The sequence below is a fragment of the Cervus canadensis genome, chromosome 13, assembly GCF_019320065.1.
Source record: "Cervus canadensis isolate Bull #8, Minnesota chromosome 13, ASM1932006v1, whole genome shotgun sequence".
Classification (NCBI taxonomy): Eukaryota; Metazoa; Chordata; class Mammalia; order Artiodactyla; family Cervidae; genus Cervus; species Cervus canadensis.
Window position 1 is genome coordinate 32,351,556 of NC_057398.1, and position 24,542 is coordinate 32,376,097.

General features: G+C 53.8%; 1 protein-coding gene across 4 annotated transcripts in view; it reads left to right on the top strand.

The window, feature by feature from the left end:
- KCNAB2 (potassium voltage-gated channel subfamily A regulatory beta subunit 2) overlaps nucleotides 1–24,542 on the top strand; it is a 96,497-nt gene that overhangs the window by 16,932 nt on the left and 55,023 nt on the right. For 2 of the 4 annotated variants that reach the window (XM_043485087.1, XM_043485089.1), the window contains exons 2-3: nucleotides 20,800–20,928; nucleotides 22,212–22,253. In XM_043485087.1, the coding sequence (XP_043341022.1) occupies nucleotides 20,852–20,928; nucleotides 22,212–22,253 (119 nt within the window). In that variant the 5' untranslated portion in view covers nucleotides 20,800–20,851. Of the gene's footprint in view, nucleotides 1–10,280; nucleotides 10,816–20,799; nucleotides 20,929–22,211; nucleotides 22,254–24,542 lie in introns of those variants that run through there. The other 2 variants (XM_043485088.1, XM_043485090.1) reach the window with 2 other exon arrangements.

Genomic DNA, 24,542 nt, shown 5'->3' on the forward strand with positions numbered 1-24,542 from the left:
GGTTTCACAAGGAAAGGCCTTTCAGGCAGTCAGCTGAGTCCCTGTTCTGCAGCAGGAAGCCCCAATCCCCCTGCTGGTGGCCAGCACAGGGGACAGAGCTTTCTGGTCCCACTGTTCTTTATCTTTAAGACCCTCTCCCCCTGAAGGACAAGCTCCTGACACCAGAATGGAGGAGAGATGCTCTCATCATGAAAAGAGAGCAGGGGTGGGGGAATGTTGGGGACACAGCTCTGCCCCCCAGCACACCCCCACTCAGATCTCACACTGTGTGGGGCCCCCTGACCCCCAGCCTCCTCCAAGGGGCTGCTTCATGTGGGGCTGCCTGGTGGGGAGATGCCTGTTGACTTGATCGTGGCCTGGCTTCCCAGAGGGAGCAGCCCCTCCTCCATCGCTCTGGGAGCATCCACTGAGGCAGGAGAGAGAGGAGAGCAAACACACCCCTGGGTGCACTTCATCCCAGGGGAGGTGGGAACGGGCCCAGCCCTTCTGCCTCCCCGCAAAGGTATGGGGCACACTCTCTGAGGGTATGTTTGAAATGTTCTCTGGCTGGATGTCTGGGTCACCTAGGTGGCTCTCAGGACCTTGTGGCCATCACCGCCTACCTGGTGGAGACCTGAGTCCTTCGTCTTCACTGGCCCTGTGGAGTATCTGCTTTTCAGAGCAACAGGAAGCTGCCTGGGGCTGGCCTGGGCCATTGACCATGAGGTTGTAGGTCCTTCCACGTGTGGGGCTCGGTACCACCTTCTTGGACTGTGCAGGGTGGAGCGTGCAGGCAGTAGAAGGAGAGGGCTTCCCTGGCATCTCTAAGGGTATGTGAACGGACAGCAGACCTTGGGCTGCTGGGCTGATAGATAGAGTGGGCCCGTGTGTGTGTCTGTGTGTGTACGCACACATGTGCTTGTGTGTATACACACACACACACCTTCAGAGGCACATCCCCCACCCAGACCTTCATTAGAGCACCTCCCCAGGGCTGGCCTGGAGCCCTCCATCCTGCTGGGGTTCTGGTCTCTCCCTAGACTGTCTTGATAAACTTCCTATAATGGGAGGAACTCTGATACACTTTCACAAAAGGGCATTTAATTTAGTTTTAATAAAAAAGAAAGAACTGCATGACCCGGAATTCACTTTGCCCTGTGCAGTCTATGCACCTCCTCCTGGGATTTCCAGAGATGAAATTCTGATGCCATAGGTTCAGGAAGTACTGTCTCTCCTGCACTCTGGTCCCCCTGTCTCTCTATCTCTGTCTGTCTGTCTGTCTCTGTCTTTGGCAAGTATTTCCACACTCCAGCCACCAGCCTTTCATCTGCTGCTATGAGTCATATGTGCACACAGCCAGATCTGTTTCTGAGTTTGCATTTCTCTTTTAGCTGGTTAAACTTTCTTCTTAAATAAGCTTATTTTGAAATGAAACTCACTGTTCCTGCAATCAAGGGAAAGCCAGCATTACTTGTCATAATTCAGAGATCACTAGAAAAATAAGTAGATAAATTTTAGATTGAAGAACTATCTAAAGTGTGACCAGAACACACAGGCTTTGAAAAATCCCTGTCTTGGGGATCCCATAGGGATTGTTTTCTGGGAACTGGGGGATTGCTGCCTGCCGCTCACCCTTCAATCATCCCCATCCCCTGGTCACAGGTGGAATGCCTGGTCCAAGGTTATTCATGTTCCAAGGACAAGTTAACGAGTCCTTCCTCATCCCTGCTCAGGTGAATTAAAGGGGTGGGAAAGCCTGAGGTGCGAGGCGGGGCGGGGGAGGGGGGGGCTAGTACATTGGCCCCTTATATTTCCCAGTTGGATTTAGGCAAGAGAGGGAGATTTTATTGGAGATGAGGGTGCCCAGAGGCTGGGCTGGTATTTGAATATCAAAGATTTAGACCAGAAAGCTATAGGGAGCATTCTTCTCCAGGAATCATCATGAGAGTCTAGAAAAAGATGGCAGGAGGTCGCCTTAAGAATCTTGGCTTTGGAGTCGAGTAGACCTGCCCCAGCTGTTTGCTTCTCGGAGCATCAAGAAGGGTCATTTAGAAGATGTAGATGACAGAGGTGTTAGAAATGAAAAGTGCCAATTCCTCCCCACTGTTGGTTAACCACTGTAGTATGATAGTGTGGGGTGACCCATGCAGGCTGGAGAAGCAGCCATGGCATTGGACCCCAAGGCTGGTGACATTGCCAGCAGATGATGTTGCTCCCCCAGGGGGAGTGGCAGGAACGAGGGCCGGGGCTGCCATAGATACAGGAGCATCAGGGAATGGGACTCTGGTGACAGGTGGACAACCCCAGGCCAGCAGTGAAGATGGGCAAGAGAGGGAATGTTCTAGAGGCAGCCATGTGGATGGAGCCAACAGGCCGCCAAGGTCCTGAACCTGGGGCTCAGGTCAGAGGGGTGGGATGGAGGTGCAGCTGTGGGCTCATGGGCATCGAGGTGAGAACTTAAGCTCAGAGGGTTGTTCAGCAGGGGAGATTCCAAAGTAGCAGTGCTTGGAGGAAGAGGAGGCAGCCTGGGGTGAAGATGGAGGGTGTGATAGAGGTGGAAGTTGTAGAGGTACTAGAGGTGGTGGAGGTGGAAGTGATGAAGATGAAAGTGGTGGAGGTGATAGACATGAAGGTCATGGAGGTGGTGGTGATGAAGGTGGAGTTGGTGGAGGTGGAGTTGGTGGAGGTGGAGGTGATGGAGGTGAAGGTCATGGAGCTGGTGGAAGTGATGGAGGTGGAGTTGGTGGAGGTAGAGGTGAGGGAGGTGAAGGTCATGGTGGTGGAGGTGATGAAAGTGGAGTTGGTGAAGGTAATGGATGTAAAGGTGGTGGAGGTGAAGATTGTGGAGGTAATGAAGGTGGTGGAGATGGTGATGGTGGAAGTGATGGACGTGAAGATGGTGAAGATCATGGAAGTGGTGGACATGATGAAGGTGGAGTTAGTGGACGTAGAGGAGGTAGAGGTGGTATAAGTGATGGAGGTGAAGGTTATGGAGGTGGTGGAGGTGATGAAGGTGGAGGTGGTGGAGGTAGAGGTGATGGACATGAAGGTGGTGGAGGTGATGAAGGTGGTGGAGATGGAGCTGGTAGAAATGATGGATATGAAAATGGTGAAGGTCATGGAGGTGATGGAGGTGATGAAGGTGGAGCTGGTGGAGGTTGAGGTGATGGACATGAAGGTGGTGGAGGTTGTGGAGATGGAAGTGGTGGAAGTAATGGAAGTGAAGATGGTGAAGGTCATGGAATTGGTGGAGATGATGAAGGTGAAGATGGTAGAGGTGGTGTGTGAGTGTACATACGTGTTCACACATGCATATACATGTGCTCTATGTCCGTGCATGCATGCCTGGCTTTGTACATGCATCATGAACCAGAGATCGCCCTGGTCAGGAACTCCAGACCTAGTAGAGACTGTCAAGTCCAGTGATGGCCTGCTATCCCAACCTGGGCCTGTGCAGGCTACACTCTCCCACCGTGAAACCCCTTGGTGGAGGTGCTGAGGTTGCAGGAAGCAGGAGCACATGATCATGCTGGGTGGGCGTGATCTGCCTGCACATGTTCAGCACCACCGTGTCCCAGGACAAAGGATTCCCCAGGGAATGAGATTGACCCAGTGGCTGCCCTCTGGGCTCACCGTCTGCTTGGGGGACAGCCAGGTGGTGTTTCCACAGGTTAAGGTACAAGCTCCTCAGGAAATGCACATGCTGACATGGTGGACGGGCCCCTGGAGAGGTGACATCTGAGTAGGGACACACAGTAAGAGTGTCCTGGGCAGAGGGGTGGCACCTGCCAAGGCTCAGTGGCAGAAGAGAGGAGAGGAGGACCCCAGCCCCACATGGGTGTTCCATGCACTCCTTGGACTGGACACAGCCACCACCAGTCTCCAGAAAGCCCCCAACCTGCTGCACCCCGCCACTTCCCCCATCTCAGGAGCTGGCAGTTCTTCTGCAGAAACCTGAGGGTCACTCTGCACCTCAACCTTCCTCTAAGGCCCCACATCCACCCACGAGCTGACCCTTTGGTCTCCACCTCCCAGCTCCGCTGGTCACCCGGTCACTCCAGCCAGGGCCTCCCCAGCTCCCACCTGGATCATCACTGGTCTCCTAATGAGACCTCCCACCTGACTCTGCCCTTTGTCCCCCCACCCTGCCTACTCTCACCCTGGAAAGCACACTGTCTCACCTTTGTCGGGAGGAGGTATTCGGCTGTTCCTCTCTGCTCGGGGCAGCACAGGGCTGTGGCTCAGAGGAGGGACTCACAGGGCTGTTGGGGGGCCATGGCCAGACCGACTTAACCGCCCTGAGCCTCAGTTTCCCGGCCATCACCAGTGATGGGTAGTAAGTAGTATGAGCTTCACAGGGTGTGGGGTGAAGGTTGAGTGAGTGAGTGCACATGGAAGCCTTTATCCTGGCTCCTCAAACCTCCGCACTCGGTCCCCAGCAGCTTGGACTGGTCCTCGCTCAGGGATGAGGTCAAGGATGCTGCTCAGGTGCACGTCTGGTGCCTTCTCCATCCACACCCCTCAGAGGACACTCAGATGTCCTGGACCCCAAGCTATTCTAAGCCCAGTGTCAATGCAGGACCCTGAAGGCCCAGCCTTTCCCGAGGACTGGACAGGTCACTGTGCCGAGGAGAGTGACGCAAGGCTGCAGGTGGGGCTGCAAGCCCCACCTCCGATGGCAGCACCTTCCAGGTACCATGTTGAGGCACCATGAGCAGGATTTTAAAATTCTACACTTATTTCATCTCAGTGCAGGAGCAGGAAAGAGAACATACAGTCTGTGTGAGCAACCCAAATCAAAAATAAATGAGACAAGAAGAGTAACCAAAAATAGTCAACATCAGAGGCAGCAGCCTGCAACGGTGGCCAGCTGTCCCCAGCGAGCGGTTGGGAGAGCGGCTTTACGTGTATTACTAGGAACAGATTAATCAGGCCTGCAGTCTGATGATAAATCAGAATTACTAGCAAAGTAAAAGAGGTTAATGAGGACTCAGGGGGCACAGTGCCTCTGTGCCTTCCCCCCTCCTCCCCAGCACCTCCAACCAGGCAGTGGGGCACAGGCTTGGCCAGCAGGCAGCATCAGAGTCATCTATAAGTGAGGGGGTCCCCTTCCTGACCAGAATGTCCCCACAAAAGGACAGAGCAGAGCTGCAAGTGCCGTGGACCTCATAAGGATCCACATTTTCATCTTTTTTTGGTGGATGTCACCTCTTTTAATTGTTCAGTCACTCAATTGTGTCCAATTCTTTGTGACCCCATGGACTGCAGCACACCAGGCTTCTCTGTCCTTCACCAACTCCTGGAGTTTACTCAAACTCATGTCCATGGAGTTGGTGATGCCATCCAACCATCTTATCATCTGTTGTCCCCTTCTCCTCCTGCCTTCAATCTTTCCCAGCATTAGGAAAGGGTCTTTTCTAATGAGTCAAGTCTTCGAATCAGGTGGCCACAGTATTAGAGCTTCAGCTTCAGCCTCAGTCCTTAGAGATCGAAGTTCTGCAAACTATGACCTGAGGGCCAGATCCAGCCCACCACCTGTTTTTTGTTTTGTTTTTTTTTTAAGATTTTTTTGATGTGGACCATTTTTAAGATCTACTGAATTTGTTATGATATTGCTTCTGTTTTATGTTTTTTGGGGAGGGGGGTTCGGCCGAGAGGCATGTGGGATCTTAGCTCCCAAACCAGGGATTGAACCCACATCCCCTCCATTGGAAGGCGAAACCCACATCCCCTCCATTGGCAGGCGAGGTCTTAACTACTGGACCACTAGGGAAGTCCCTGTTTTTGTATGTAAAGGTTTAGTAGGGTTTGTTTTCTTTTTTTTCATTTTTTGTTTGTTTGTTTTTTCCTTTCTTGGCCATGCCTTTCGGCAAATGGGATCTTATTTCCCCAACCAGGGGTTGAATCCATGTCCCCCACAGTGGAAGCTCAGAGTCTTAACCAATGGCCTGCCAGGGAAATCCCTATAAATAAAGTTTTATTGACACACAGCCACACCCTCTCATTCACAAATTGTCTCTGGCTGCTTTCACAGGGCAGAGACTCACAAAGCCCAAAATATCGCCCTCTGGCCCCTTGCTGCACAGGTTTGTGGTCCCCACCATAGATGTCTTTCATCAGATGCTCCAGCATCCAGAGAGGTATACAATCCATCAAAAGACATCTCCCAACAATGGGGGTTTGTTTAGTGGTGTTTCAGTTTGCTGATGTTGATTTGGACTTTGGAGATGTCGTTTGTCAAAAAAGATTCTGCAGTAATTTGCTTTCTCTCGTGCAAGGAACATCTTTGGGGCAGACACATTTGAGTCACATGATTAACCTCAGACCCCGAAGGTTAACAGCCACAGGAAAGCCCTGGGCCCAACCTGCTGGCCACCCTCCCCACTCTGTTCCCCAAACATCTGAGGGGGAGGAGGAGGTGGACCCTCACTGGGCAGGGCAGAGCAGGCCCTCTTGGGGGTCCTCTTTCCTATGATGTCCTTGGGGCCCACCCCCTACTCCACGAGTCACACAGAGTCCTTTCAAAGCTTGAGCCTTGCAACACGTCCACCACTTGGGAAGGAAAGGACCCTTTAGAGAGACTGTAGTGCCCGGTCATGATTCTGAGTAGGCGTTTTCCCATGGCCTGTGTGGAGCACTTGGAAAGTTTGCATAACATATCACCAGGGAGGTTTCTCCCAGGAAGAGAAGAAAAACCACAGGGAGCTTTTCAACTGTGAAGCTTTGCATTTCTGTGATGCTTCCAGGAGACCCCTCACTCCTGACATGAGCTGGGTGGGGACTACAGGATGTAGAGCTAGTGTGCACCGGTGGTGAATCCCCCGGATCATGATCAGGGGCCCCTCCAGGCACCAGCGTTGACAAATACACCTCCTGTGTTTGTCTCCCGCCCCAAGAGAGGTTTTGAACAGAGCTGGGCAAAACGCTACACATTACACCACTTTTGAGATGACTCTGCTTCTGGGTATCAGTTATTAAACTGGATTAGCGTCCAATCCCCAGAGAGGAGGTTGTGATCTCATATGCTAAAAACTCAACTGAATCCCAGAGTTGGCTTGAAAATCACCAAACCACCCAAGCTCACCTAACCACACGCGATGAACAGGGACCAAGAGCTCCCGTGGGGGCCCAGCTGAGCACTTTCTGCGGTGACCTCACTCAACTGAAGCACCACATGGAGAGAAGTACTGCCCAAGATGTGGACCCAAGAAACAGGTGTGGGCTCACAATGGTGGGGATGGAGTCCTGCCAGGGGGCCGGGGAGGGGGGGTCTGTGCCTCCAAAGGGTGTGTGTGAAGGTTGCCCACAGCCCCTTTGCTCAAGGAGGGGGGTGTGGCCTCAGTAACTCCTAAAACAGGGCTCTTCAAACCTTTTCTACAGAGGACCAGAAAGTAAGCATTTTAGCCTTGCAGTCTGTGCAGCCTCTGTCCCAGCTTCTCAGCTCTGCCATGTGATGTGAGAGCAGTCATAGCTGATACATGAATAAGTGTTCTGGCCTGAATGTCTGTGTCCCCCAAAATTCATATGAAGAAATGAACTGCTCAGTCGCTCAGTCATATCTGACTTTTTCCGACCCCATGGCCTGCAGCCTGCTGGGCTCCTCTGTCCATCAGTTCTTCCAGGCAAGAATACTGGAGTGGGTTGCCATTTCCTCCTCCAGGAGATCTTCCCAACCCAGGGATCGAACCTGTGTCTCCCACATTGGCAGTAGATTCTTTACCACTAGCCCCACCTGGGGATGTTAAAGCCCTAATTCCCAATGGGATGCTCTTTGGAGTTGAGATCTTTGGAAGGTGATTGGGCTTCCCTGGTAGCTCAGTCAGAATAGAATCTACCAGCAACTTGGGAGACCTGAGTTCAGTCCCTGGGTTGGGAAGATCCCCTGGAGAAGGGCATGGCTACCCACTCCAGTATTCTTGCCTGAAGAATTCCATGGACAGAGGAGCCTGGCAGGCTACAGTCCATGGGATTACAGAGTTGGACACAACTGAACAACTAACACTGGGTTTAGATGAGGTCCTGAGGGTGGAGGTCCCATGACAGTTTGGTGCCTTTATAAGAAGAAGAGACCACAGCAAGCTTGTTCTCGGCCTCTGAGGACACAGGGAGAAGGCAGCCGTCCTCAAGTTCGGAGGAGAGTCCTCAGCAAACACTGAATATGCCCACACCTGGATCTGGGACTTCCAGGCTCCATAACTTTGAGAAAAAAATGTCTGCTGTTGACAGCCCCACCATCACCACCACATGTGGCATTTGTTATGGCAGCTGAATGTGCATGGCTCTGCACCAATGAGTTTATTCATGGACACTGAGATTTGAATTTTATATAATGTTCATGTCCCAAGAAATATTCTCCTCTTGTTTTTCTTCCAACCACTTGAAACACGTGAGAACTATTCTTAGCTCAGAGGCTGGAGAGCGGAAGTGGACCCCGTGGGTGGAAGTTACAAGGATATAGATTTCAACTCCTCATTAAAAAAAAAAAAAAAAAAAGGACCTTTTTCATAATTTCAGTTGTCCCCAGAAGACTAATCTGCTTAGAGTTCCCTGCAGGTGGAGGTATATGCAGCTCAGCAATGTACAGAGGAACTTGTGTGTCTCTGAAGCCCTGGACCCACTCTGTTCTTCTCAACCTTGGGAGCAAACAGGACACGTGAACCCAGTTCTCCCGCTACACTTGGGGGATGTGCCCGCCACCCAGGGTCCCGACCCAACGAAACGTGAATTACCATGAGGCAGATCTATTCAGCACTTGCTCCTTAAGTTGTGAACACAGCTGGAACCCCTGTGTGGTCTGCCCTTAACAGGAGCATACTTGAGACACTCTCAAGACCCGCCTGGCACTCCACCTTGGTCTGTAGTCAGACAGAGGGCACAGAAGAAGATGACTTGCTACAGGTAACCCCATGCAGGCCACCTCCTGCCCCCTGCCCCAGCCTGAGACACCCCCACCCTGCATCACTCCTTGTGCTGAAAATGGAGGCAGAGAACTTCCCTGTGGTCCATGGATAAGACTGTGCTCCCGACACAGGGGGCACAGGCTTGATCCCTACTCAGGGAACTAAGATCCCACATGCCACAAGGCACGGCCAAGAAGAAAAAGAAAACAGAGGCAGAACTCAGGAGGCAGTCTCCTCATGAGGAAGAAAAATTCCAGAAGATTCCCTTTGCACAAGGAAAGCAACATTTCCTGGAACCCCGCCCCCCAACCAGGATCCTGCTGATAGACTGTGTCCCAGCCTCACCAGCTGGAAGATGACTCAGGAAGTGAGGCCCGTGGGTGGCCAGTGGACCACTCAGCAACTCTGTCACATTTATTGATCCAGCTCAAATCTATGGCTCAGACGCATCCACAGAGAAGCCCCTGAGACTAAATGAAGTATCCTGAACTTCGAAGCCCAGCGTTTAGCGGTGGCCTGCCCTCCCACTTCCAAAGGAACGTCTTGAAGAAGCTTTGGCAGATGCTTGAAGAAAAACAATTTACTCTTAGGGGCCACGAAAGAAGCTGCAGTTTGAGGCCTGACTCATTGTGGCTTCCCTGGTGGCTCAGACGCTAAAGAATCCTCCTGCAATGGGGGAGACTTGGGTTTGATCCCTGGGTCGGGAAGATCCCCTGGAGAAGGGAGTAGCTACCCACTCCAGTATTCTTGCCTGGAGAATCCCATGGACAGAGGAGCCTGGCAGGCTATGGTAGCCTTGAGTAGCATTTAGGATTCATGGGTCTAGAGTCCTGACTGTAAAGGCACCCCCACCTTCGAGGGTTAAAGGCAGCAAGGGCTGTGTGTGACTGGGGATGCTCGGTCAGGGGGCTCTCCTCCCAACCCCCTCTCCAGGGTTTCTCTTTTTTTCTCTTTGCTCTCCCTCTCCCCTCCTCTCCCCCCTGTTCTCCCCCCAGCACCTGCTCTCTTCAGTCAGTCTCGAGATGATCCTGAGCCCCCCAGGCTGTTTACTTCTCCCTTCTCTTTACCCTTTGTTTTCCGTCACCCCTTCTGTGTCTTCATCCTGCCAGGACCCGCAGCAGCCTCAGAGCCCCGTGCCCACCCCAGGGCAGAGAGGGGCCCACCCGGGGGCAGGGGGGAGAATCTGAGGTTGGGCAGGTGATGGGCCGTGCCTGGGGCTGCAGACGCAGCACAGCACAGATGGAACGTTCCATCCACACCCTCCCTCTGGCTCTCCCCTCCCTGCCCCCCAGAAGGGGCATCCTCCTCACCTGTCCTCCCGGGCTGCCCCACCCCCATGTCACCTGCAGGCACATGCTGTGTCCTGGCAAAGTGCTGGGACCAGGACTGGGATGTGAGTGAGGGGCAGATCCCTGCCCAGATTCACTGTCCCCCGGGGTCGGGGTGGGGGGCATCCTAGCAGTGCCTGACTCAGAGCGTAGCTCTGGAATCAGCCCAGTCCTGGGTTTGAATCCTGGCCATAGGCCTGACCTCTGACTCTCAGGGTCATCATCCGTGCAGCAGTAACCCCCACCCCCACCCCAGGGCTATGAGGACAATCAAATGAAGAGACGAGGGTAGAGGGTGTGTAGCCCAGCCCTGGCACAAAGCTGGCGCCAATAAGCAGGAACTCTTTTTAACAGCCCCAGAGCTAGCTGGTGGCTGCATGGTTGTATATCTGTCCCCACCCCCTGGCAGAGAGGGGGCCCCCTGGGCTGTCTGGGGCCCTCCTCAGGACACGCCTGGGACTAGAAGCCACACCCCGTCTCGCCAAGCATCCTCCACGTTGTCGCTCACGCCACCAGCTTCCTGGTTGGCCCGTGGTCCCGCCGTGTTCACCTTCCACCTCGTAGACACCAAGATGTTCTTGTCTCCAGCCATTCTGACCCGAGAGCAGGTACTCAGGGCGTTTCGGGGACTCTGCTTCCCAGGATGGGTTCTGTGCTTGAGGGGACGGCAGCCCAGCTCCCTCTGCAGGGTTGGGGTGCTCCCCTGACTTCCAGGGTTCCTCGGCCCAGCAGCTCCCTGGGCCCTGTGCCCCCACAGGACTGGCTGCAGCTGGGTCCCTGCTGGACCCAGGCGGAGCCCACGTGGCCAGCTGTCACAGCAGCTGCAGGCGTCCCCCCACCCACCCCGGAGAGACTGGCGAGCCTCCTCGGACCCAGTGACTGCTGAGCGGCGGTTGGGGCGCTGCGGGCAGCACCCACTGGAGGTGTCTGACACAGCTCTACCTCCCGGGTGTCTGCCTTCTGCTTTCATCGCCCGGTCAAGGAGCTGCCGGAGATCAAGGGCTCAGCGGGGCCTCCTCTGTGGGCCCTGGGGGGTGAGGGGGCAGCTGCCGAGTGGCCCCAGCAGCTCCTGGAGAGGAGCCTGCCAGACTGCTGTCTCCAGAAACTCCCCAACCACCACCCCGGGCCTGGGTTCCCATCTCTGAGCAGAGAGTAGTTTCACAGCCAGAAGGAGCAGGGGTCCTGCCTTAAAAACGATGAAAGGGGCCCCATCCCTCCCCTCTCCTGCAGGGCAGAGTTCAGGGCAAGAGGGGGTGGCAGGAGGACCCCTTGGATCCCTTCCCCACCCTTCAGGTCTGTCCTGGCAGAGCACCTGTGGTCACCACGTGGAGGGGCACAAGGCAAGCTCCCTGGGGCCTAAGGGGCCTCCTCCAGTCCCGGAAAAGCGCAGCTTCTCGGTACCTCCCTCCCCCACCTTGCTTTCCTCTCCACTCTGGGCCCCAGCAGGATATCGGTGTAGGCTGTGGTCACTGTGGGAGGCCAGGGCGGTGGGTGGGAAGGAGACCCTGAGCTTCCTGGGCTGGGACAGGAAGGCTCTGATGGTTGCTGAATGAATGACCGCAGGGAGGCCTTGGCCTGGGCATTCAGGGAAGGTTAGGGAGATTTCAGAGCATGTGTGGGATTTTGTTTCCTGTGTCTTGCCCTGACCCACTGCAGCTCACATGGTTTGTAGAGCACCAAGGCCCCTCTTCCCAGGATCAAGTGACCACACTCTTCCACCTGGGGTCACCAGGATCTGGATAGTGCTGGGGGAGCCATGGCCGGGAGATGAGCCCCCCACCCCACCCCATGAGCCAAGCCTCCATCCCCTCCCAGGGTGTCCCCAAGCCTGGGGGTCTTTGGCTGCTGACCCCAACTTGCCATCACTACATGCAGTTGGGACATACCCAGGAGCCACAGTGAGGCTTCACCTCAAGTGGAAGGCACCCAGCCAGTAGGTGCATGAGCAGTGGGTGTGGACCTGGGTGGTCTACACTAGGGGAAAGGCCTTTCATTGTTGCTTTGGGAGAGGTGGGTTTGGGGACTGTAATCTTTTTTATCATGGCGCTAATTATATGTAAGCAGGAACTCTCCCTGAAACAGTCCAGCCCCGGCTCTGTGCTGACTGACCCGTTTGTAATCAGGGAACAGACATCTGAAGGTTGCTCTGAAAAGATGGAAACTTTTAGTCTGTGATCTTGATAAGGAATTCTTAATGGGGCACCAATCAGACATGTGAACAGATGCCATCAGGCAGTCTTGCCCCTGGGCTCCATGACCGGTCCAGATTTCTCCACTGTTGTCTGACCACACGTGGGCCATGCTATGAAGTGTTGAGTTGGAGGGGTCACCGTGCCACCCGTCCCCCCGGCTTAGGCCTCTGGAGCTGAGAGGAGACTGTTTCTCATTGGCAAACAGCAGGGCGTCCTGGCTGTGACCCCCAGTCCCTAATAAAGATTGCCCCGTTCTCCCCACCCCAACCCCATCTGACTCAGAGCAAGATCTGGATGGTGCTGTTTGGGAGTGCTGCTGTTGCCCCTTCTGGCAACCAGGCCTCTCTGCTTGTCCCCCTCAATGACTCCATGAGCACAGTGGACACCTCAAGTGCACACAGATTCGGTAGCTCTCGCCCTTTGCTGCCCATCTTGCTCTTAGGGGAGGAGTCGTCTCCTATCTTGGGGCTCCCGGCTTCTGGGAGAGAGAGGAAGGGGAGTTACACAAGCGCCTTTCCGGATCTGTGTGGTTTCAAGCAGTTACACCTCTTCCTGTCTCTTCTCGAGGCACCCTGTGGCCGTCGTGGCTCCCGCAGGCTCTGGGCCCATAAGGACGGTGGTTTTATGCTGTGTCACAGTCAGAGTGATACCTCAGGGCTTTGGTAGGAAGGATTTCCAGGGTCCGAGAAGCAGCATGCAAAGTGACATCAGTTCGAGAAGCAGGAACTTGAGTCCTAACCCTGAGGCCTGTGTTTCCGGGGAGATCACCCAACGCCCGTCACATGCCTGTCACACCCAGGCACCATGAGCTTCTCCCTGGTCCCCCAGTCAGTACTCACAGAGCATCTTCCGTGTACCTGATGCTGCTGGGACAATCAGTGGGCACGGGAAGTGACGCCCCCTCCCCTGTTGGAGCCAACATCCCTGTGGTCTCAGGGAAAATGTTGTTGTTCAGTGACTCAGTTATGTTGGACTCTGCAGCCCCGTGGACTGCAGCATACCAGGCACCTCTGTCCTTCACCATCTCCCAGAGTTTGCTCAGATTCACATCCATTGAGTCAGTGATGCCATCCAACCATCTCATCCTCTGTCGCTCTCTTCTCTTCCTGCCCTCAATCTTTCCCAGCATCAGGGTCTTTTCCAGTGAGTCGGCTCTTCATATCAGGTGGTCAGAGTATTGGAGCTTCAGCTTCAGCATCAGTTTTTCCAAAGAATATTCAGGGTTGATTTCCTTCAGGATCGACTGGTTTGATCTCCTTGCAGTCCAAGGGTCTCTCAAGAGTCTTCTTCAGCACCACAATTTGAAAGCATCAGTTCTTTGGCCCTCAGCCTTCTTGAGCCTTGGGATTACAGCCTTGTCATGGCGAAGGGACTTGCATAACTCAATGAAGCTATGAGTCTTGCTGTGCAGGGCCACCCAAGACAGGCAGGTCGTAATGAAGAATTCCAACAAAACGTGGTCCACTGGAGGAGGGAATGGCAAACCACTCCAGTGTTCTTACCGCAGGAACCCTATGAACAGTATGGAAAGGCTGGGAAAATGAGGACAGAGTAAAGATGAGGAAGAGTCTGTCGCTGGTGTCTCCATGGTGAACCACAAAGACGGCCTCAAGGGGCCCTACCTCCTGGTCCTCACACCCTCCGTCATATTTGGGCTGGGCTTTGTGACCCATAGATACATCTCCTGAGTCTCAGTCAGGTAAGACACAGCAGCTTCTCTCTCTCCATCCCTCACCCTGAGGGAAGCCAACTGCTTTGACCTGAGAGATCCAGGGAGTACAGGACTCATCCTGTGCACGGCCTCATCCAGGAGATGTCTAAGAAGAGGAGCCTTCAAGGGAATTCCCTGGAAGTCCAATGGTTAGGACTCTGACCTCTCACTGCCAAGGGCCAGGGTTCAGTCCCAGACCAGGGAATGAAGATCCCGTAAGCTGCATGGTGAGGCAAGAAAAAAGAAGAGGAGCCTTCAAATGAGACTGTGGCCCCAGCTGACATCCTGCCAGCAGCCTCAGGAGAAACCCTGAGCCAGAATCACCCAGTCAAGTCAGTCCCAGACTCCTGATTCCAAAACTGTGTGAGAATCCTTTGTTGTTGTAAGCCACTAATCCTTGTCATGTGGCAATAGATAACTGATACAGTGTTATCATTCCTAAGACCTCAGCGATCTAGGGCCAAGACTTCTGGACCCTCCGAGCTCCCAGGATGGTCCGGAATGAGGTGCAGCCCCAGACGGCCCCCACCATGACACTGAGTCATGCCGGTGCATGGTCTCTTCGGTAAGCAATGAGACTTTTTCTGGAAATGTGAAAAACGTGAGAAGACTTCTGAGAGCAAGGGAGAGAGGCAGCAAAGAAAAAGGGTTGTAGTGAGTCTGAGGACCCTGAAAAGTGATTTTTCTGGAAGGCAGGACCGCTGCCCAGGAGCAGGCTGCCTCTAGGATGGACACACCTATGCAAGAACGACCTCACCTGCCGTTGGCTGAGGACGCACATGTTCAGGAAGGAGCTATGATCTCAGACTTTCCGGCCCTGGGCAGCACTTTCCCTCAGGCAGGCTGAGAACAGGCAGATCCCAGCCCCCGAGGCCCTCACTGCTCACCCCACCTGGTAACGCATCAGCTCCTCCCCGACTCCTCTTACCATCCCATCTCACAGACGGAGAAACTGACACTTGGGAAGTTCGAGAGATTTGCCCAAGGCCAGACACAGGTAAAGAGCAGTTACAGCTCAAACCGAGGGGGCCTCGCCTCCCTCCCCAACACCAGGAATGGTCTCCCGGAGTCACTCAGAGTGGAGCCCTGTTACCCACCCAGCCCTAGAAGAAGATGGAAACGTGTATAGGCTCCCGCAGGATTCTTTCTAAATATTAATTTTTATTTATTTGACTGCACCAGGTCTTTAGTTGCAGCGTGTGGGATCTAGTTCCCTGACCAGGGACCAAACCCGGACCCCCTGCACTGGGAGCACAGAGTCTTACCCACTACACCACCAGGGAAGTCCCTCCAGCAAGATTTCCATTTAGAAACAGTTACCCTCTCCAGAAGGGCTTCCTGGGTGGCGCTAGTGATAAAGAACACACCTGTCAATGCAAGAGACATAAGAGATGTGGGTTCAGTCCCTGGGTTGGGAAGATCCCCTGGAGGAGGGCATGCCAACCCACTCCAGTATTCTTGCCTGGAGAATCCCATGGGCAGAGGAGCCTAGTGGGCTACAGTCCATGGGGTCACAAAGAGTCAGACATGACTGAAGTGACTTAGCACTCATGCACCCTTTCCAAAGCTCAAAGGGCTAACTTCGCATCAAGAAATCTCACTTACATGAAGTTTCCCGTCACCTAAGTTTTGGGCTCCAGAGTCTACGGTAGAGAGACAGCCTGACGTCCTTTTCCAGTAACTGGAAGTAGCTCCCCGTCACCCACTGGAGTTATAATTTAGTGTAACAAGAATGACCCTGAATACCAAAGCACAGCAGAACATGCCGCCAGCAGTACTAAAGGTAAAACTCCACCTTCTGGGTAACAGTCCTGGTGGCAGGTCAGTGTGTTCCTGGTTCTGCCAGCTCCACACCACAGGGCAGCTGGCGATGCCCAGTTAAGGCCAGGTGGCTCTTGCATGGGAGCCTGGCCTCTTTGGACCATAGCGGGTGGGAGTTGTCTCGGGCAGTTTCGTCCATGACAATGGCAGAGGCTCCAGTGCAAGTCTCCTATGGCTGAGGCTGGAGATGATACCTTGTCATTCTGCTCATTCTCCACTGGCCTGAGCGTGTGTGTGTGCACGCGCGCACACGCGTGTGCGCATGATGGGGGGAAGTGGCAGAGTCATTTAGCAAAGGACCTGTTTATGGGAGGAGTGAGTAATGGAGACTGATGACTCAGTCTCCTAGACCCTCATTCCCTCCTTCTATGCAAATCAGATGCCAGCTCATCAACCAGAACATCTGAGAAACCAGAGCAGGTGGTCCGCCAAGCAGACTCAGTCAGAAAGCATCTCTCAACTCATAGGCTTGGTCTGAACTTTATGGTTTCTTGGCTTCATTGTGAATTCTTTTTCTTCTCTCACATGGATGCGCTGAATTCTTCCCTCTCGTGCAAGTAGCTCTTATCAAGTCTGAGAAGTCAGATTTCATCTTTAATGCTGAGGGTGAAGGATCAGAGAAAGAGGGAGAGAGAGGGAGCCACTTCCAGCTCTGAATTGGACACCCTCAGGGACATCAGCCCCCAGAATACTATAGTCATTTATTCTGAGCTGCAACAGAGAAATTGAGGGTCTTATAGGCCAGTCACCCATTCTGCAGATGAGAAAACTGAGGCTTGAAGACAGAGCTCGTGTGTCCTAGTCAAGGGTGCCTCACCATGGTCTTCTATGACCCTGAACTTTTTGCCCAGTTCATCCAGTTTATTCTGGGGCTTTCCCTCTGTGGGTGTCAGTGCGCGTGTCCATGTTTAAAATCATGTCATGGGTCCACTTGCCCAGAAGGCTGTCAGCCCAAGTCTCAGGTCCAATCCCACCGCTCTGGAGCCCTCGGTCAAGTCCCTGAAAGAGTCTGACCATCAGGGCCTGGCTGGGGTTGCAGCTTTGATGACAGCCTGAGACCTGCAGGAGTCCATGTTTGTGTTTTCTTCCCATTTAAACTCGGCCTCCAGCCTCTCATGTCATCTGCGCTCGGAGCCTTAACCGGCTGCATAGCGGCCTTTCTGGGAAAACTGAAGTGGGAAACACACTTACAGTGAGAGGTTGCAGGGGAACTGGATCCTCACGCAGCCTCAGAGAGGCCTCCTTGTGGTTACCGGGTAATTATGAAGGAAGGAGTGCACCGCGCCAGGTGGAAGCCTTCTTAACCAAGTGACAGAACCTGGCTTGCCTGTCATGGGCAAGCACACGTGTGCGTCCTGTTTAGATGCTCCAGAAGGACACACCTCGCCAAAAAGGTTTCAGTTCAGTTCAGTTTGGTCCAGATCTAATCATCAGGCTACAGTCAGACAAACCATGGGGCCCTCTGCAGGACTCACGGCCTGAGCTTTGCAAAAACCTCAATACCTTGAAAAGCAAAAATGAAAACATTTTGTGTGGGGGGTGTGAATGGGGGCGGTGCTAGCTCAGGAGAGACAGGAGGGAAATAACCGAGGCCATTTGTGAACCTTGAGTGGATTCTGGAATTTTTTAAGCTGTAGAATCATTGGGAAATTTTTAATCATTTTGGAATCATTGGGAAATTTTTAATCTCCATTTTATTTATTTCTTCTTTGATCTTTATTACTTCCTTCCTTCTGCTGACTTCAGATTTTGTTTGTTCTTTTTCTAGTTCTTTTATTAGGTGGTAGGTTAGGTTGTTTATATGAGATTTTTCTTTTTTGAAGAATGAGGAACATTTTAACATAGGCTATATATCAGATTGTTGTTGTTGCTAAGTCGTGTCCTACTCTTTGCAATCCCATGGATTTGCAGCCCACCAGGCTCCACAGTCCATGGGATTTTTCCAGGCAAGAATACTGAAATGGGTTGTCATTTCCTTCTCCAGGGGATCTTCCCAACCCAAGGATTGAACCCATGTCTCCTGCATTGACAGACAGATTCTTTTCCACTGAGCCACCTATATGGGGTGGTATTGAGTTAATTGCCTTAGTCATGATCCTAGTATTGGGTTATATAAGACAGAATTCTTATTCTCAAAAGATGCTTGTTGCAGTGCTGAGGGGTGACGTGCATGAGCTCACAACTATCAAATGGTTCAGGAAAAAAATGTGTGTGAGAAGAGGGGGGAGAAGACGTGAGAGAGGGGGAGGGGAGGCAGTGCGTGCAAACGGGGCAGATGTGGACCGTGGGTAAGTAGGATGAAGGGTAACAGGTGTTTGCTGCTGTTCTAAGCTTTTACAATCTTTCTGATGTTTGAAAGTTTTCAAAATAATAAGTTGTAGAGAAGACTGTCCCCACTTGGAGTCTCCTGACCCTCTAGGTTCCCTGTCGTCCCTCAGCTCAGCCTGCAAAGGGTGCGAGCTGGGACTGACTCAGCATCTCTCCTCCTGGGCTCAGAGCATGTCTTCTCTTTGCTTCCTTGAGAAAGTATGAACAGGCCTTTGTGAGCACTCCGTGCTGTTGTCTCCAGGTGTAAATCAGGTAGTTTGTTCAAGGTCACAGGTAGATCCAGTCGGCATGCAGGAGACGGGAGGGACCCAGCCTTCAGACTCACAGCCTGGACCCCGAGCCACACCCTCTCAGCTGCCCCTCCCGTCCCTCTTGAGCCTGGTGTGTAGGCACATGGTTTCTGAATAATCTCGGGGAGTGGGGGGCATGCCTGCCTGCCTGCCTCAGAGGTGCGGGAGCCCAGTGCAGCCTGGGAGTCACAGCATCCCCACTGGGATGTCATGTCCTCGGGGATTGGCTGCCTGGCAGATGCAGTGGCTCCTGATTGGATGGTAGCAGCTGCAGAGCAAGGAGGTGGGCTCTGGGCACGTTGGCTGTGCCCCTGAACTGTGTCCTGAATGCTAAGCAGGGGGCTTGGGGAAACCTCACCAATCCTTTGTCCCCCTGGGGCAGCCAAGGTGCTGACCTCCTCAGGAGGAATGAGACAAGCACGGATCGTAGCTTGTGGTTCTTTTCCTCATAAGTGGGCATCAGAGCATGGGCAGGGCCAGGCTGTGAGCCGAGGAGCTCACTTATGACCCTGAGGGACCTGACCTTCCAAAGTCCGGGCTAGGGAGTAGGGCGCCTCCCTAAGCGACCACTGCCACCTGTAGCTGCCGTGAGCGCCCCTACTGGACAAAGCGGGCATTGCAACCCCAGAGAAGACTGCCCTGTCGCCTGCTCCTCAAGCCCCAGTCCCTAGCCCTCCCCCAACCCGAGGTGTGCCAGGCACAGCTGTGAACCCAGCAGACAAAACTCCCTGCATCCATGGAGCTGACATATCGGGGTCATAAATGAGACAGCAAGTGAAATATAAGATGCGCTGGAAGGTGACAGGTACCAAGGAAGGGTTAAGATAGTGTCCAGAGAAGGGGCTTCCCAGGTGGCTCAGTGGTAAAGAATCTGCCTACAGTGCAGGAGACTCCACAGATGCAAATTCAATCCCTGGGTTGGGAAGATCCTCTGGAGAAGGAAATGGCAACCCACTCCAGTATTCTTGCCTGGAACATTCCATGGACAGAGGAGCCTGGTGGGCTACAGTCCATGGGGTTGCAAAGAGTTGGGACAATACTGAGCACATGCATACACATCCAGAGATGATAATGTGACCTCTGTATCAGGAGGTGAAGGCCAGGGTCCCTCAGGTGGGTCTGGGGTCAGAAAGCTTGGACAGAAGGAAGAGCAGGTGTGGACACCCTGAGTTGGGGGTTCTGTGGGGTTCACAGGACCCTATGGAGCCCATATATCTGTGGCAGTGAGCAAAGAGGCAGGAGGCGGGGTGGGATGTCAGAGAGGTCGTGGCTGAGGCGGAGGCCACTGTTGAGGCGGAGGCCACTGTTGAGCCTGAGGCTTTCACTCTGGATAGAAGGGAAACCACTGGAAGGACTGAGTGGAGTAGCATGATCTGTGCCCCTCCCCCCTCAGTGGGCTGGGGTCAGGGAAAGGGCATTCATACCATGCAAGCTAAGTCACTTCAGTCATGTCTGACTCTTTGCAACCCCATGCGCTGTAACCGGGCAGACTCCTCTGTCCATGAGATTTCCCAGGCAAGAATACTGGAGCGGGTAGCCATTTCCTCCTCCAGGGGATCTTCCCTACCCAGGGATTGAACTCCAATCTCTTGCATCTCCTGCATTGGCAGGCAAATTCTTTACCACTAGTGCCACCTGGGAAGCCCCAGGGAAAGTGAATTATCCAGTATGATACTGGCTGACCGCGGTGTTACTTCCTGGCCTGAGGAAAACAGCCCAGACCCCAATTCCACAGATTGGCTCTGGTCCCCCCTTCTCTACAGAGTTTGGGCAACAGAGAAGTACTCCCAGAACCTCAGGAAAGCAGTCAGGGAGGGGTGGGGTAGGAGCGTGGAGGGATGGAGTGGAATCTTCACCGGCACTGAACCGGGTCTCAGGCTCATCTGAGCCCCCGTGGGTTTGTCTGTTTGTCTGATTTGTATGTGTGTGCTCAGTCAGTCGTGTCTGACTCTTTGCAACCCCATAGGCTGTAGCCCGCCAGGCTCCTCAGTGCATGGAAATCTCCAGGCAAGAATACTGGAGTGGGTAGCCATTCTCTTCTCCAGGGGATCTTCCCAGCCCAGGGATCGAACTTGTTTCTCCTGCATTGGCCGGTGGATTCTTTACTGCTGAGTCAACAGGGAAGCCCTGACTATCTGACGAAGGACGTACAGATGCCCAAGGAACCAGGCTTCAGGATTACAGAGCATCTTGACCATACCTGACTGGTCTTTTTTAACCAGCTCCCCTCTTTCTCTGCTCTCCCTTCAGAACCTCGCCTCCGTGAAGAAGGGAGTGCATCAGGACGAGTAAGGCCGGCTCCATGTATCCGGAATCAACCACAGGCTCCCCAGCTCGGCTCTCCCTGCGGCAGACGGGCTCCCCCGGCATGATCTACAGGTGACCCCCCTATGCCATCCCCCAAGCCCCTCCCAGGATCAGTCCTGCCTCTGAGGAGGGGTCCCCAAGCGAGCCACCTCCCCATGACCCAGAGAGAAGGGACTAAGTGAGCCCACAGGGTTGTAAGTTGCATGCAAGCCAGCCATTTCTCCATGGTACCCCGTGAACTATAGCCCACCAGGCTCCTCTGTCCATGGGATTTTCCAGGTAAAAATACTGGAGTAGGTTGCCATTCCTTCTCCAGGGGATCTTCCAGACCCAGGGATCAAATCCGGGTTTCCTGCATTGTAAGCAGATTCTTTACCATCTGAGCCACCAGGGAAGACTTTAAGACCAAAATGGGAAAGAAAAATATGAGAGGTTTGACCAGGTGGGATAGAGCCAGGATTATACTCCTGCCTTGTCTCTGACTCTTCTGAAATATTCCGTGGGAGGTAACAGAGACCCTTCCTGGATTCCGTTTCTCTTTTACACGTCATGGCTCCTGTGGTCCCACCAGCTTCCCCGACACCCTGAACGAGGCTCAAAGCCTTATAGCCAGTGTGGAGCCTGTGGACAGTGGGGGTGGCCAGGTGCTCACTGGGCCCATGAGAACTTCTCCTGGAAAGGCCACTTCCAGATCCAGCCCTGGGTCTTTCCGTTTGGAAAATAGCCCAGGCTGAACCACAGGGAGGCTGTGGGGGAAGGTGTGGGGTGGAGGCGCTGGCTCCATGGTCAGAGCATGGACCCTGATGGCGTTGCTGGCACAGAAGACTGGGGTGTGAGTGGAACCCTGGGGGCTCATCAGCCCTTCAGCTGCTGGATCTTCAGGTCACTGTCAGGGCCTGAGCCAGAGTAAATGTCTGCAAAATTTGGGGGAACAGGGGCATCCCTCCTTCATCGAGATCCTAAAAAGAACCCCATGGTCACGTGCAGACTTGCCAGCAGGTGGATGTGGGCATTTCCTGGTTTGAGTGTTTTCAATCGTTGTTATAAAGCATGATTCGTGAAAATCCAAAGACTCCCCCAGAGGTTAACCTCTAGGCTTCACTTCACCGCCTGAATGAGAACCAGGCCAGACACAGAGACGCCCCCGTCCAAATAAACGGGCCTCTGCCTCCCTGTGCCACTGGGTGGCGCTGCCGCCGAACGCTCGGTACCCAAGCGGAGGGGGGCGGGGCCGGGGTTGCGGGGCGTCGGTGATGCTTCCCGGGCTGGCACCTCCCTGTGCATGGCTGATGACAACTGTGGCTTCTCTCTCTTCTCTCCCTGTCTCCTTCTGTCTCCTCCATTGCTGTCCGCAGTACTCGGTATGGGAGCCCCAAAAGACAGCTCCAGTTTTACAGGTAATGAGCTTCTCCGTTTTCCCTAAAACCAGCGGCAAGCACGGGAGCGGGTGGGAGGACCCCGCCATCCGGGCCGGGGGCGCTGGTGATTTCTCCGCGCGTGAAAATCCTCCCGGTGAGACTCAGGCTCTGGTCCTCTCTCGGTGTTGCGGCGGCATCATGATGAAACCGTGCAGTCGGGCTTGTCGTGTGGGTTCATCTGGAACTTGCTTTGATTTGAGCTGGGCTCCCGCCAGATCTCTCTTAAAACCTCGCTCCTCCGGCAGCAGATCGAGTCCTTTCCTGTGACCCCAGCTTTGTGCTCTTGGGTGGTCAAAGTGAAAGACATGCCCCCAGCCCCTCATTCTCCCCCTTGTCCTTGAATCTGAGCTGATTTGCAGTCTACAGAGCTCCCTGGGGTGTGTGGCTCCGTCGGGACCTGGGTCAGGGTGGGGTTGGATGTGCTGGCTTCTTTCTGATTATTTCTCTGAGGAAAGTCAGCACACCCATGTCCCCAGGGGGAGAGGCTGTCACCAGACGTTCAGGCTTGCAGTCCAGCCTGAGGCACGTCCCATCAGCAGAATCCTCTGGGATAGATCCCTTTCTCCCTCTGTGCAGCTTCTTCCTAACCTCTAGGGTAAAGCATGCACCACGAACACACATGCTCTTGAAAATCTCTAACTCCAGGAATTTACTTCGACATTTTCCTCCATGGGGAACACGTCAGGCTTATGGAACTCACGGGGCAGCGCCGCCAGCTTTGGGACTAGGCACGCAGTGGGCAGGGCTCTGTCTGTGTTGCATCGTGGCCTCCAGGCCTGAGAGGTCTCTGTCCAGAGCCAGCTCCCTGGCGTGTGCACCCCAGAGGTGACAGAACAGTGCCGTCTTATTGGTGATGTGCCAGGGGTCTTGCTTGGGCAGTGGATGCACCCCAGCAGTGACAGAGCCGAGGTGTCTTATTGCCAATGCGCCAGGGGTCTTGCTCGGGCAGTGGGTCTGAGGGTCGGCACTGGACTTCCGTGTGATTCTTCCTTCATGCAGTCTTGGGCCTGGGTCTGAACATGACTGTGGGTCTGGGTCCTCAGGCTCATTTTCCCACTCATGCTTCGGTGCCTCCCATGAGATCTCTCCCCTTAAAGAGAACTCTAAAGTGAGGTCGAAATCTGATTCTGCTGGAGGTTTGGCTAGATAAGGTCTTGCTCGAAATAGTTAGGGCTGAACTTATTAGGTTTGCAAATGATCTTACTGGATACAAGTGTTTATCATCATATACATATGTATGTGTATGTGTGTTGTGTGTATGTGTGTTTGTATTTGTATGTGTGTGTATTTGTATGTGTGTACATGTGTTGTGTGTGGGGGGGTATGTGGGTATGCGTGTGTGTATATGTGTATATTGTGTATGTGTGTGTGTGCACGTATGTATGATGTAATATGCCAGAATGAACATGTGCCATCCGCCCAGAAGGATTCAACCAGTGAAACCAGACATGCGCTTAAACAGCATCCTTAGACGCTGTTCTGAGGCCTGCCTCACTCCCAGAAGGAAAGGAGTAAGGTGAGATGACAGCAGGTCGGGCCAGCAGCTGATAGGGCTCATAGGAAGTTCCCAGTAAGTCGAGTGGAAATGAAAGGGTGCCCCACGCTCCTTGATAACCCCAGAACCCCCCAGATCCACCCTTTTGTCCACCCTCTGGGGACCCTTCTGGGTGAGCATCTGATCCCTGTGAGGCCTTCTTGCCCCGAGGAAGGGCTGTGTGGGGGAATTGAATCCCCGAATCTGAAGACACCCCCCACCCCACTCCCTGCTCAGCCTCTCAGCTCCACTTTCAACACCACAGGCTCTGGCCTTCCTGCCCTTTGAGGCTCCAGTGTGATTACTTCACACAGACACTCAGGCGTCTTTTGCAGGGCCTCTGGTGATGACCTTAATGGGGTGTGATCATCCAGCATACTGGGTGCCACTCCCAGTGGGGTATCCTCATCACCCAGCTCTGACATGGCTGGGGGATGGTTATTTAAGTCAGAAGGGTGGCACCCCTCCTCCAACAGGGCAAAGTGTCCAAGGCCCTGCCCTCCAGCACCTCACAGACAGGTAAGAGGGAAGACCGTGTACCTGTCAGCTCGTACACAGGAGGTTGCATAACAAACTACCCCAAGACTCAGGGTCTTATGTGTCTGTGGGTTGACTGAAGTCAGTTCATCTAGGCTGGACTCAGCCGGATTGGTCTCTGAGCTTCAGGCTGAAGGCAGGTTTCACCCTCTCTCCATCCTTCCTAACCAGGGACCATCCCAGGTCTCTTCTCGTGG